General features: G+C 38.9%; 1 protein-coding gene across 3 annotated transcripts in view; it reads left to right on the top strand.

Annotated features, from left to right (window-relative positions):
• The window catches only part of LOC147391216 (uncharacterized), a 29393-nt gene extending 24092 nt beyond the window's left edge, over positions 1–5301 (top strand). For 2 of the 3 annotated variants that reach the window (XM_086417407.1, XM_086417406.1), the window contains one exon: positions 4849–5301. In XM_086417407.1, the coding sequence (XP_086273533.1) occupies positions 4849–5172 (324 nt within the window). In that variant the 3' untranslated portion in view covers positions 5173–5301. The remainder of the gene's footprint in view (positions 1–4848) is intronic. The other variant, XM_086417408.1, reaches the window with a different exon arrangement.
• Positions 5302–13505: the final 8204 nt, after the last annotated feature.

Raw genomic sequence — 13505 nt, 5'->3', positions numbered from 1 at the left:
CTGAAAAACGCTGAAACCAAACTCGCGGTAACTGTTTCAGACCATACAGAGATTTGAGAAGGCGGCATACCTTCCCACAATATTCCCCCTGAAGACGAAACCCAGGAGGGGGGTCCATATATATAACTTCAGTCAAATCACCGTTCAAGAAAGCGTTCTTCACATCGAGTTGATGAAGAGGCCATGAGTGACAAGCAGCTAAAGAGATAAGAAGACGAACAGTGGAAAGTTTGGCAACAGGAGCAAATGTGGCACCAAAATCCTTTCCTGGAGTCTGCGTAAACCCCTTAGCAACTAGTCGCGCCTTATACCGATCAACAGTGCCATCTGTGAGGTATTTCACCGTAAAGACCCATTTACAACCAACGGTTCGCTCCTCAGATGGAAGGGTAACAAGTTCCCAGGTATTATTTTTCTGCAAAGCATCCATCTCAACAGTCATAGCTCTAGTCCACTGAGGATCTTGCAAAGCTTCTGATACAGACCGAGGAACTCGAATAGAATCAATAAGAGTAAGGTAGGCCTGATAAGAAGGAGAAAGACCCTGATAGGAGACAAACTGGGCAATGGGATGATCAGTAACACACCCTCGTTTACCTTTGCGAAGAGCAATAGGTAAGTGAGAGTCAGAAACAAAAGGAATAGGAGCAGGTATAGGTGTAAGAGTAGGAGATGATATACCTGAGTCCAAGGAGGAGGTTTGCAAAGGTGGAGATGGACGAGGGCGACGAGTGTAAACCTAAAACTCTGACGGAGGTGAAGGAAAGATCGGAGAGGGTAGCACTATAGGTGATGAGTCTTGCGAAGAAAAAGGGTCCTGCAAAGTAGAAGTAGTAGAAAAATATGGAATATTTTCAAAGAATGTAATATCAAGAGAATGTATGACACGGTGAGAAACCGGATCATAACATCGATACCCCTTGGACATAGTAGAATAACCCAAGAAGACGCACCGAATGGCTTTATCATCTAATTTAGTACGAGTGGGAGTCCTATCTTGAACAAAGCATGTGCACCCAAAGACTCTAGGAGTAATGGGAAGAGAGTGCGGTCGGGTTGAAGAACATGAAGAGGTACCTGTCCTCCTAAGGTGCGACTCGGAACGCGGTTAATAAGAAAAGCCGCAGTTAGAACTGCTATATTCCAATATGCCTTGGGAACATGCATGCCTCGAAGAAGATACCTGACTGTATTCATGAGATGACGATTCTTACGTTCTGCCACCCCATTCTGCTCAGGAGTGTATGGACATGTCAACTGATAGAGCATACCATTCTCATGAAGATGGGAACGAATCCCATCCGAAATATATTCCCCCCTATTATCTGACCTGAGAGATTTAACAGTGATGTTGTACTGAGTTTGAATCATCTTAAGAAAATTAATAAAAATAGGAAGCACCTCAAAACGAGAACGCATCAAAATAAACCCAAGTGCAACGAGAATAATCATCTATAAATGTAACATAGTATCTATGACCATTAAATGCAGTAACAGGGGAAGGCCCCCAAACATCAGAATGAACTAAATCAAATATTGCATTAAACTGATGCATAGGAGGAATATACGAGGTACGAGTGTGTTTAGAGAGTTCACACACAGAACATTGAAATTTGTGGCCACTACAAGAAGTTTTTAAAGTAGGAAATGAAGAACACAAGTGCTGAAAATTAGCATGTCCTTAGCGAGCATGCCATAAATCTAAAGATGGAGATGAAAAAGTGTGGCTCCCAGACGATGGAAGCACAGAAACTAGAACCGTAATCGATTGAGATCCAAATATGTACAACCCATCCTTCTCATACCCCTTGCCAAAAATCCTCCTCGAAGTCAGGTCTTGAAAAATACAGTGAGTAGGAAAAAATGTTACAGAACAATTTAAAGATTTAGTAATGCTACTCACAGATAAAAGGTCAAGAGATAGGTGAGGAACATGAAGCATGGAGTCAAGAGAAAAATTAGGCGATAATAAGATAGTACCCTTGCTGTGGATAGGTGTGAGGGACCCATCAGCAAGACGAACCTCTCTATGAGTACTGGGGAAAATAGAGGATGTAAAATGACTAGACTCACCAGTCATGTCATCAGAGGTGTCAAAATCAATTACCCATGTCAGTGGAGCAAAGCCAGACTGAGTAGCATGAAGTGCAGATGATGTACCTTGAGGTGTAATAGCCGACGCAACAGTCGAGGATGAGGGAGTGTGAGCCTGGATCTGATCCCGTACAATGGCTGCAATCTGAGTCTGGAGATGTTGCAAATCGATGGTGCCAAGAGTCGCTTGAGAAACTGATGCAGACTTTACAGTAGCAGCACGAGGAGAAGGATGTCCTACAGAAGGCTGTCCCACAGAAGATCTCAAAAGGTGGGGATAAAGCTGAAAGCAATGGATCTTCTCATGTCCAACCTTCCCACAATGACTGCAAGTAAGGCCACTCCCTTTACCACGTCCACGGCCTCCACGGGCTCGACTGCCATGTCCTTGAGTACGAGAATCAGAGAACCCTGAATTGGCTGCTAGAGCCATCTGATCTGTAGCTGGGGCAGAGATAATCCCAGGGACTTGAGTCTGAGAAGAAGCTACACGGCGACGACGCTCATCACTATCAATGGTCGCAAATGTCTCAAATAAAAATGGTAAAGGAGTGGTGTTAAGAATCTGTGTCCGAATTACTTCAAACTCAGGATGTAGACCCATGAGGAATTGGTATGTCTGATGTCGACCAATCCGCTTAACCACATACCCAGCTGTTTCTGCAGATAACTCAACCATAGACTCATAGTGCGAGAGCTCCTCCCAACGAGACTGAAGGAAACCAAAGTAATCTGCCACTCTGAGTGCCTTGGGTAGCTTGAGCGATATCCCGATACAGCTCATAAATCCTCGAGTCATTCATAGCATGCGCATATGTCTGAGTGAGGGCCGACCACAAAGAAGAGACAGTCTCATGGTACATGAACATGGTATAGATGCGCTGTTCCATAGAGTTAAATAACCATCCAAGAATGGTACAGTTATCGATTTCCCATTGTTCAAATTTGGGATCAGTGGGGGGTGGCTTAGGGATAGTGCCAAATAACCAACCGGATTTGCCTCTACTACCCAAATAAAGTCGCACAGACCGAGACCAGGACTGAAAGTTATGACTACCTAACAGAGCAGTAGTAATCTGTTGTGCAGAAGAATTTCCCCCAAGAGCAGTGTGGGAGTCCTTTATCTCGTGAGTAGATGTCATGGTTTATACTAAACAAGAAGTGACGTAACTTGTGGATTGAAGGGAGATCTCGTACAGTCGAAAATAAGGAGGGTCACCTAGGGTTGTCAACGGATAGTTATCCGATCGGATAGTGCTATATCTGAATTCGAATCCGAAAAAAATATCGGATATCCGATAATATCCGAACCGATAAAAAATCTTGAACGATCGCCGACCGAAGAAGACGGTGGTTATGGCTGGTTCGTCTGCGTTCTAACTGTCGAGAATCAAAGCCAGGAAGTCATAGTTGCTGTCGTTGATCACACACAACACTAGTGCTATATCTGAATTCGAATCCGAAAAAAAAATATCGGATATCCGATAATATCCGAACCGATAAAAAATCCTGAACGATCACCGACCAGAGAAAACGGTGGTTATGGCTGGTTCGTCTGCATTCTAATTGTCGAGAATCAAAGCCAGGAAGTCGTAGTTGCTGTCGTTGATCACACACAGCACTAGTGCTATATCCGAATTCGAATCTGGAAAAAATGTCGGATATCCGATAATATCCGAACCGATATCGTAGGTCTCTAAAGGCACCCTAAGTACTGTCGCACGCCTCCACAGGTTGCAGTGCTGCTATCGCAGATAAAAAAAGGGACCCAACAGTCCAGCCAATAGGCTAACGATGAACAAAATAGGGCATGAAACACAGCGCAGAGAGTTATCGCAGCATGTGATCAAAAAAGATGAAGGAGATCGAAGGTGAACCAAGAAAGGAATTCTAATGGCTCTGATACCAAGAAGAATTGTAGAATTGTCAAGTCTCTAATTAAGAGCTTGGCAGATATATATAATAATAAAAAAGGTGAATGGACAAAAATGCCCTTACATAGGTGAATGGACATAAATGTCCTTACACAGAAAAAGAAACATAGAAATAACAAAATTAGACTACTACTATCTACTACTATCTACTATTTTCCAATGCATTTGAGGTCTTTCATGCTCATGTATCTACTTCTAATGGATGTACCTCCACACTATCGATTTTATCTTGAAGAGCTGCTATAGTTCCAAGAGATGTCTCCATGAACATCTGAAGAATTTGAGGCCTCACATACTACATTGTGTGATTTGGCATATGCCTGGTCTGACTGAGATCATTGGGGATGACTCCTTAGGAGCCGGTGTACAAGCTCATAATGAGGGAGGGATGTGATCTTACTTGTGAAGGTAATGAAATTATCTGAGACTAGAAAATTGAGTCCTGGACTAGTCACTGGGAATAGAAAGAATTGCATTTAGTGGGCTTATATTGTCAACCAACTTTTTATAACATGCAAAATAATGAAAATAAGTATTCTGTTTTTGGTGTGAAATAATCATTCTATTTTTCATTGTCCGTTTGTTCTTCTTCTTCTCCAAAGAAGATCTTTGATTTGGGTTTCTAATCGTGAGGAAACTCTTCAAAGCTCTAATGGGACTGGTTATGAGTGAGAAAACTAAAGCTTTGCTTTTTAATTTGAAAATCCATTTCTTTGGTGTCTAGATTCTTATTTGGTGTTGTTTAATTGGCGTGTTACAATGAAATCCATGTGGCAATAATATAAGCTCTCTTGTTTTATTAACTGATATGGAACAACAGGTATTTTTTGCAGTGGTGGGTGCAAATGGGAGCATATGGCATGTCATCAATACAGCACCCAGCATTTTCATGTTTGCTCTGCTTCAGGTATCAGTTCATCTTGCTGTGATCCTTGGAGTGGGAAAGTTGCTGCATTTAGATGAGAAGCTATTGTTGTTAGCATCAAATGCCAATATTGGAGGCCCCACGACCGCATGTGGGATGGCCACAGCTAAAGGATGGGGGTCTTTGGTTGTTCCTAGTATTCTGGTAGGTATATTTGGAATCGCAATTGCAACTTTTCTTGGTATTGGATTTGGTGTGATGGTTCTTAAATATTTGTAATTGTTACAAATGTTTAATATTCTGTATTTGACCGTTGAGATGGCTATGTTTACCTGTCAAACCATAGTCATCTCGGTATTGTTCGTGAAGTAAATGAGAAATGAAAGCTGGGATTTAATTTCTTCTTCAGTTCTGCATCTCAATCTTTTTCTCTTTTCTGGTTCACATATTTGAAATAGGCTTAAAAATTGTCCAGAGACCAAGATGACTTCCTAGAATCATATAGGTATCATTTGTGAGGGGAGCGAAATGGGAGTTAAAAAATGATAGAAAAGGAGTTTTGAGGGGGCCTGACTCTTAACAAGCGCATTACCCAGTGTATCATCAAAGAAAATTCCCTTCAACTCTTTGAATACTTACTCTTCAAAGAAATAGCGAACCGAACATATAGTAAATGTTAAAATCTTGGAAAGAGGAGTTTTAATCCAATCCAACAATCACCTCCGTTTCTTTCTCAGGAACCTTCTCCATCGCTGTCAAAGGCTCCTCCTGCCTTGCTTACAAGTTCTTCGTAATCCAATCCTAAATGATTAATCTTTTGATTATTCGAAGCTGACTTAGCACAATTTGATGCAGAGTGGTCAAATGTTTGGCATTTTTGACAGAAAGTAGGCTTCCATTCATAATGAATTTTTTGCTTAAAAGCTACGCCATCATCTCTCTCCGAAAGCACTGAATCAGGAGAAGTGCAATTTAAATCATCTCCACACATAATCGATCGAAGGCCAATCTACTCCTTTTGCCGTAGGTCCACTGAACTTAATTGATCACCCACAATGTTATCAATCATACTCAAGGCAATCTTATGCCCAAAATTGTACAGGTAATCAAGGAAGCATCCAATTGGTATTCAGTTTTAACCATCAAATGTATAGGCTTCAACACTGGCGACCACTTTTAAAGAAGTAATGGTCTACCCACTATGGACCATACACCATAGTTAATGTAGATACAATTTCTTGCTCTACCTTGAAATCCTCACCATTGCTTTAGACATGCAACTTCTGAACTCTTAGATGTGTTTGCAACACAATCTCTCTAATGCTCAAGTCCCCTTATCTAGAATGATTCTTGATTTGCTAGACCACTACCAGATCATATCTTATCCCAAATCCCTAATTTTTCAGGATCTAGATTATGCATTGCTCACACAATTCTCCAGAATTCTTATTTGAATTCCTAGTCCGAGTAACCATCTAGATTCTAAGTTGGGGACCTCCAACAAGGTTTTGAGTTGGGACCGACTCCTTTGTTGGACTTTGGGGAACTTGTATCCTCGGACCAGGTGCTAAGGTTGTGTGGTGAGTTGGGTTGGAATCTAAGGTGTCACAAAATATCATCCACAATATCCTCTTTCAGGGATTTGGATTTTGTCCTCGAGATCCGAGTTAAGGACTAATGATATGTGGCCCCTTCTCATTTGCTTGCACTTTTGCCATTTATTGCGCCCCTTAATTCTTCTGTAGTTTGAACGAAACCTAAGAACGATGCATTGAGGCTGTGCCGTTCACGAAACCTAAGAACGATGCATTCATTACATTTGCTACTCGTTCATTTTTTATCGACTCTTAATGCACGCGTGTTCATATTGATTGTCTTGATCTGTGCATTCCATTAATGCTATGACTACCCATCATTATCTCATTTTCCTATGTTATCTTAATCATCGATTTTAAATCACGAATCTCGAGGACCTTTAGTCTATATATACCTCTTAACTTTCCCCATTAATCTTCTACGAATTCTTCTTCTTGGAATTTCTTTTCTCCTCTGGTTTTCGCATCCTTTGCGTTCATTATTCATCGTCTCAGTGGGGTTTAAGGGATTTGTGCTGCATTTCCATCCTTTGGTGAAGGTGAGCAATTCTTCAGGTTCCTTTTGGGAGTTTTATTTTTTCCTCTTTTGTTTTATTTTCTTTTTTCCATTACTTTCATCCCTAACAAGGTTGGGACCTCTTATATAAAGGAACCTCTGTTTTCGCACCATCTTCCCTCGAACATGATCGTGGTGTATTGCGGGCAGTTTAAGATAGGACTCCGAGTTCTGTTTAGTCGGTTGCGCCAGGAAGTCATAAATTACTATAGGAGGCCCCCTTGCCAAATGAGCTCAAATTTTTACCATCTCATGTACACAGTAGAGCAAATCAACCCTCAAGTTGATGAGGGGGAAAAGATCGGATTTTTCAATATCCAAGCTCACTTTACTTTGAGGAGGTGCCATGGGAGGCCAAATTACTTCCACTTAACAAAGAGGATGGGGAAAACTCCCTTGTTTGTTCTCCCCAACTTGGATAAAGATTAGTTCCTTTTTCTAATCAAGCTAACTGGAAGATGGGAGCATGTGTGCCGGGAAAAAGACCACTCTCGCCCATTCAATGTTTCTAATAGGATTGGTAAGTGTTCCAACTTGTCTGAGTTTAGATAGTTTCTTGATTATCTTTCCCCTTCTCGATGAGATTAACCCTTATTCTCTTTTGATTTTTCAAATTCGAGTGAGGACAAGAGCGTTCCTGACTTGACCAAGCCCTTTACGACTGAGTGACAAATCCCCCCCCCCCCCGAGGGTGGTGGCGAGGAAGAGGCAATGAAAGATCTGGTCCCCAATCCCTCAAACTCTTATGAGACAAGGAAAAAAGATGACCTAGAGGACATGGCATTTTTTGCTCAAAGTGCCACCCCTCTGATAACTCAGACTTGGAGGCGAAGGTTCAAAAGACGATTCCTCCTACTCTTGCTTACTCGGCTTCCACCACAATCACAGTAGAAAACTCCTCTAGACCTTCGTTAAAGAGGTTGATGAAAGATGCTTCTGCAAGCGCAGAACCTTTGGAGGTGGCTCTTCCCAAATACAAGGGGAGGGCCATTGTCCATCCTTTAACTTCACCAATGCCAACCCCTGTTGATGGGTTGGGGTCAAGGTGTTTTGAATCCCCAAGGGTATCCTGGTCAATTGTCCCCAAGATCGGTCACATTTGTGTCACCGACCTTCATTTTGCACTAAACAACTCTCAGGTAACGTGGGCTATGATGGATGCAGCTTGCTTCTCGAGAGACCTAGCTATGAAAAGTCAGAGTTTTATTGACAACCCTTAGAGATTTTTCGATGTTGCCTTCTAAGCTCTAGTAGTTGTAAATTTTCTTTAGGAAATATCTTTTCGCTTGATTCAATTATTACGATTTTTTAGAGACTAACTTCTTTTATTCCTTGGTAGGTCCAACATGGAATGACCAGACTTGGTCATTCCCGAGACAATGCCAAAATAAAGAGAAGGCTAGCCTGAAGCTGTTTAACGAGAGAGACAACCTCCATGCCTAGGTCAAGAAGGCTAAGGATGGGCTGGAATCCAATAAGTTCAAGATCTTGATCCTGAAGCATTAGGCCGAGGATACCGTCATGAAGCCTCCACTATAAAGGAGGAGTAGGACTCGGCCCAGGCTAAGGAGGAGGAAAATGAGAAGGCTTTGGTCGAGCAACTGGCCTTGGTTTAGTCAGAGGTTGACATCTTGGAAAGGAAGTGGGAAAAAGCCTACAACAAGGTCAAGGCTAAGCTCGCAACAATCAAGAAGGCTTTGGTTGCTAAAAAGATTCTTCACCCTTCCATCCAGGCAGATGCCTTCGCCTTGGCACCTCCTATTTTGGTGGAGTTGGATGTGGCCGACATTGATGGTTGCCTTCCTTCCAACATTGCCAACATCGAGGCCCTTCTATTCAAGGTTCCAATGTTGAGTCTCTTCAATCCGAACGTTTAAGGTCTGAAAATACAGTTGTGGAGACGATTTCCCAAGACTGTCCAACCTCTTGGGATTCTTAAAAAAATGACCCTTAAATGGTTTTGCTTTCGATTAATAGTAGGGTTCAGCTTTCGAACGATTGATCTGGATTCTTAAAGCGAGTCGTATTCGTACCAGATCCAATTCAAGTATCTAGGCTAGGCTCCTGATCGAGCCAAGGCTTTAAATTATAAATTGACTCTCGTGGAGTCAGGGGGAGTTAAGCCCATTTGTAGAAAAGACTAGTGCGTACCCTAATGCGTATAAAAAGAATTTAAAATTTATAACCAAAGTTGGGAAGCAAATGAGGGTCAAACATTAGGAAAGGGGTAGAATCATGCCAAAAATATGAAATTGAATCAAACCAAAACTATTAACTATTTTATGATTTTAGGGCCAAAAAAAAAAAAATCCAATGTTGGAAATTAAAGTAATAGAAATGAATTTAAGCTAAGCAATATAGAAAAATACCTTTAGAGAGGGATCCACCTAAAGCAAGTTAATCCAAGCTAATCTAGATGCTATTATCTTTTTAACTCAATCCTAAGTGCTAGTTAGCTCCTTGGATTGGAAGGTGTAACAATGGAAACTTGAATTTAAAAAATCTAAGGTAGAGTTTTTTTATTCACTCATGTGTGAAGCTCCTACCACCAAGTATATAAATATGCATGAAGCATCTTGAACTTATCTAAGCATGTGATCAGTGTCTCAAAATACTGATTTATCCGTACTTTTCCCAGGTATTTATCTGGATTTTCGTCTTTATTTCATTAGATTAACTAAATAAGTGTATTAAGCTTCAATTTATCACATTTCATATTATACCATGCTAATTAGGCTTAATTGCACAAAATAAATGTTATTATTGAAAAACTGACTATGTGTGTTCATTGTATAAGTCAATGATCAACCCATCCAGATCAATACCAAATCAATCAATCAAGAGTGCATTGCAATCAGGAAGACCAATCAAGCAGCCAAGAAAAATAGAGATTTGGATGCTTCCAGATCAATGTGGCGGAGTCTACGTCGAATGGATCACTCTAAAAAAACTCAAATTTGCTTTGCATGTGAGATTATATGCAAAAGTCATGGTGACTATTTTTGGATCCTCTGAGAGCTCCTCAAGTCTATAAATAAATTATTTTCCCAATTAAAAAAGAGTCCTTGGGCCCTTGTCCCTTATCTCTTTTTCCTCAATGCCCTTGGAATTTTCTCTATAATTTTCATTTTAAGTTAGATTTTATTTCAACAACTTCTGTAATTTCTTAAGGAGATAGTGTATATTGGTTACCAAATGAATACAAGTGTTATTTCTCTTACTTCTTCATGTATCCTTATAATGACCATAGGCTAGATTCCCTCTATTAGTAAGAGGAGGAAGCCTAGGAACAAACTTTAATTCTGTGTTTATTTTTTTATCCTTCCATGTTCTTTATGTTGTTTTTAGGGTTCTCTTCAAGATTTTATTCAATTCTAATGGATCAAAGCTTTAAATGAATTTTTACACCTCATATGCTTAACCTAGATGTTTTATGCTTAGATAAGATTAAGATAGAATATGCTTAATTTAGATATTTGGTGGTAGGGACTTCACACATTAGCGAGTGAAAGAGTCCTAATTATCGTATTATTTTAAGTTTCATGCCATATCTTCCAACCCAATGAGCTCACACCAAGCCCTTGAGGTTGAGTATAAAGAAGAGTAGACTTAAATATAGTTTTATTTACTAATCTTAGGTTCCTAGGTTACTCTAATCACTAATGGCTTTATTTCTCTTATTTTCTTAGTATAAATTTCCTTTCTAATACTTTATTTTCTAGCAACATTTACTCTCTACTTTGTTTCACAAAAATACAAAAAATAGATTTTAAATTGGTAACTTAGATTAACTTCAGTTTTGCTAAATTTGTAACATTCCCGCTTTCTCTTGTGTTTGATCCCTTACCTGCCCACAAGCTAAGGAGAGTATAAAAGTATTAATTTATGATGAGATGACAATGACGACATCAAAATTTTGACGCCATTGCCGGGAAAATGTGTAGTTGTTTTAAGTTGGTTTGAAGTTATTTTTATTATTTTATTTTATTTTATTTTTGTTTCTTTTTTCTATAAATACAAATTTTTTTAAAGAATAAAAAAAAATATGTTTTCATTGCAACTAGGGAGACAATTTAAGATCTATGAAAAAATTTCAGACACAGATCTCGAGGTTTTAATGTGACACAATCAAAGTTCACTACGCCACATGTATTCTAGAGAGTTGATTCCTTTGATTTTTACACATATCTTGATTTTTCTTCTAGATTGCAGAAATAGGTATAGCTTTTTTTTTTTTTTCTTTTTTTTTTCTGTTTTGTTCATTTTTTAACACTATGTTTCTTTTGTAAGTTGGAGAAGTCTTTGGACAAGAAAACCAAGTGTAATCTAATAGATTCAAGATTCATTCCATCTTGCTATGTTTTCTTATTTTTTTACATTTTAGTTAGGTTTCTTTTCTATTTTAGATCCATTTGTATTAGGAATGTTGTAAAACTTTCATTAGTTAATTAATTATCCAAGAAGACTTGGATTGTTATATGCTAGGGAAGAATGACGGTTGGACAATACCATCATGGCTCATTAGATTCGCACATCAAAATTGGAGTTGGTGGTCTAAGTCGACTCAAACTGTCTTCACCCCATCTAGAATAGGAGGTAATTTCGATCCACCCATGCCTTTAATAGCTAGTGGATTACTCTTTACATTTGTTTATTATTTTTTAATTTGCACATACTTGGATTAGTTGATCAAGATTAGTAAATAACACCATTTTTCTAGGGATGACACTAAAAGATAAGGATTAGAAGTGATTACCAATTCCTTAATCTAATTAGGATAATCAATTCACTAGTCATCCAATCAAACTAATTAAAATCAATTATACTTGACTATAAGGCACACGAGTTTAATAGGAGAAATTTACTTCAAGTTGTGTCGATTGCGTTTCTTGATCATATTTGGCTTCTAGTAAGATCTTGCCCTTTTAAGGGGACATACCCAATCTAATCGAGAAAGGAAGGTGATTTAAGAATGCCATTGCTTATGTATTATGAACCACCTCATCTAGAGAACTGAATGATTCGAATTTGATTTCATAGAATCGAGTAGGAAGGCTAGTTGCATAATTTCTAATCAGTTAGGAACTGTCTAGAGTTAGGCAACCTATCTAGGACTAGTCTTTTATTTCATGATTGTTTGAAATACTTTATGATTTGCATGCATGGTAAACGATCTAGGAGTAACACATTAGAATCATTTGATCCTGAGATCGAACGTATCATCAATAGAATTTGTAAGAAATCTTCATTAAATATAATGGATGATCGAGAGCGAACTCTAAATGAGCTCTTCATTCCTACTTTCGCTATCCCACCTACGTGCATTGTCGTAGCAAAAAACACTACATCTCAATTTGAAATTAGGGCAGCTACTATAAACATGCTCAAATTTCACGGTTTAGAACGTGGATAGCCTTACACTCACCTCAATCGATTTTTGACTATATGTCAAACCTTTAGAAATTAGAATTTAGATGAGGAGAGTGTTAAGCTCATTCTGGTTCCATTATCCTTGGAGGATCACACAATAGCGTGGTTGAATTCCATAGCTTCTAATTTCATAATTTCATGGGATATTCTATCCAAAAAAATCATGGCCAACTTTTATCCTGTGGCCAAAACTGAAAGAATGAATGACGCAATTAGGAATTTTAGAAGACATTTGGATGAAGAATTTTCCTAAACTCGGGATAAATTCAATGATTTGTCAGTCAAATACCCACACCATGGCATTGACAAAGCATAGTGGTACAATACCTCTATCGATGATTAACAATAAATCAACACACCATAGTTGAGTCTATGCATAAGGGTCAATTCATGAATCAGACTCTCAACCAAGTGTACGATTTTCTAGTCGAGCTAACCGAGAGTGCTCAAAATTAGAGCACTAATAATAGAGAGTTTGATAGAGAAGATCCCATTAAGAAGTCAATAATGTATGAGATGAAGGTAGATCCTGATCTCAAGAACGTAATGTCCAATCTAGTGAGTGGTATGCACAGTCTTAGAAAGAAGTTAAATATTTTTATCATCTCAGCATCTAACCCTCACTATGATTTTCGCTCAGTTTTGCAAGTTTCGATCGAGCAAAATTTTATGTATCATGTGTGACAGCAACGACCATTTGGTTGAATACTGTCCTAACTTGGCATACATAAAGGCCGAATAGGCCAATGCTGTTAACGGCTACAGTGCTTTTAGGAAGCTTACTTAAAATTCTTATAGCCAAACATATCATCTAGATAATAGGTTCCATCCAAATTTTTCGTACAAATAAAATGAACCTATTCAATCTAGTGGTCTGCCAGGTTACAATAAAAGTTATCTTAAACAAGCTGGTCTTTCCATTAACCAAGTCATTGTTCTACAAGTACCGTATCAATCTCGATAATTTACTGAATGTAGAGCACTAATTCTATATTCTATGCCCAATTATAATCCATTTGGCCAACAACAAT

This window comes from Akebia trifoliata, chromosome 11 (assembly GCF_017979445.1).
Source record: "Akebia trifoliata isolate Shusen 1 chromosome 11, ASM1797944v1, whole genome shotgun sequence".
In the NCBI taxonomy this organism is placed as follows: Eukaryota; Viridiplantae; Streptophyta; class Magnoliopsida; order Ranunculales; family Lardizabalaceae; genus Akebia; species Akebia trifoliata.
This window is presented reverse-complemented; position numbering and strand designations above follow the sequence as displayed.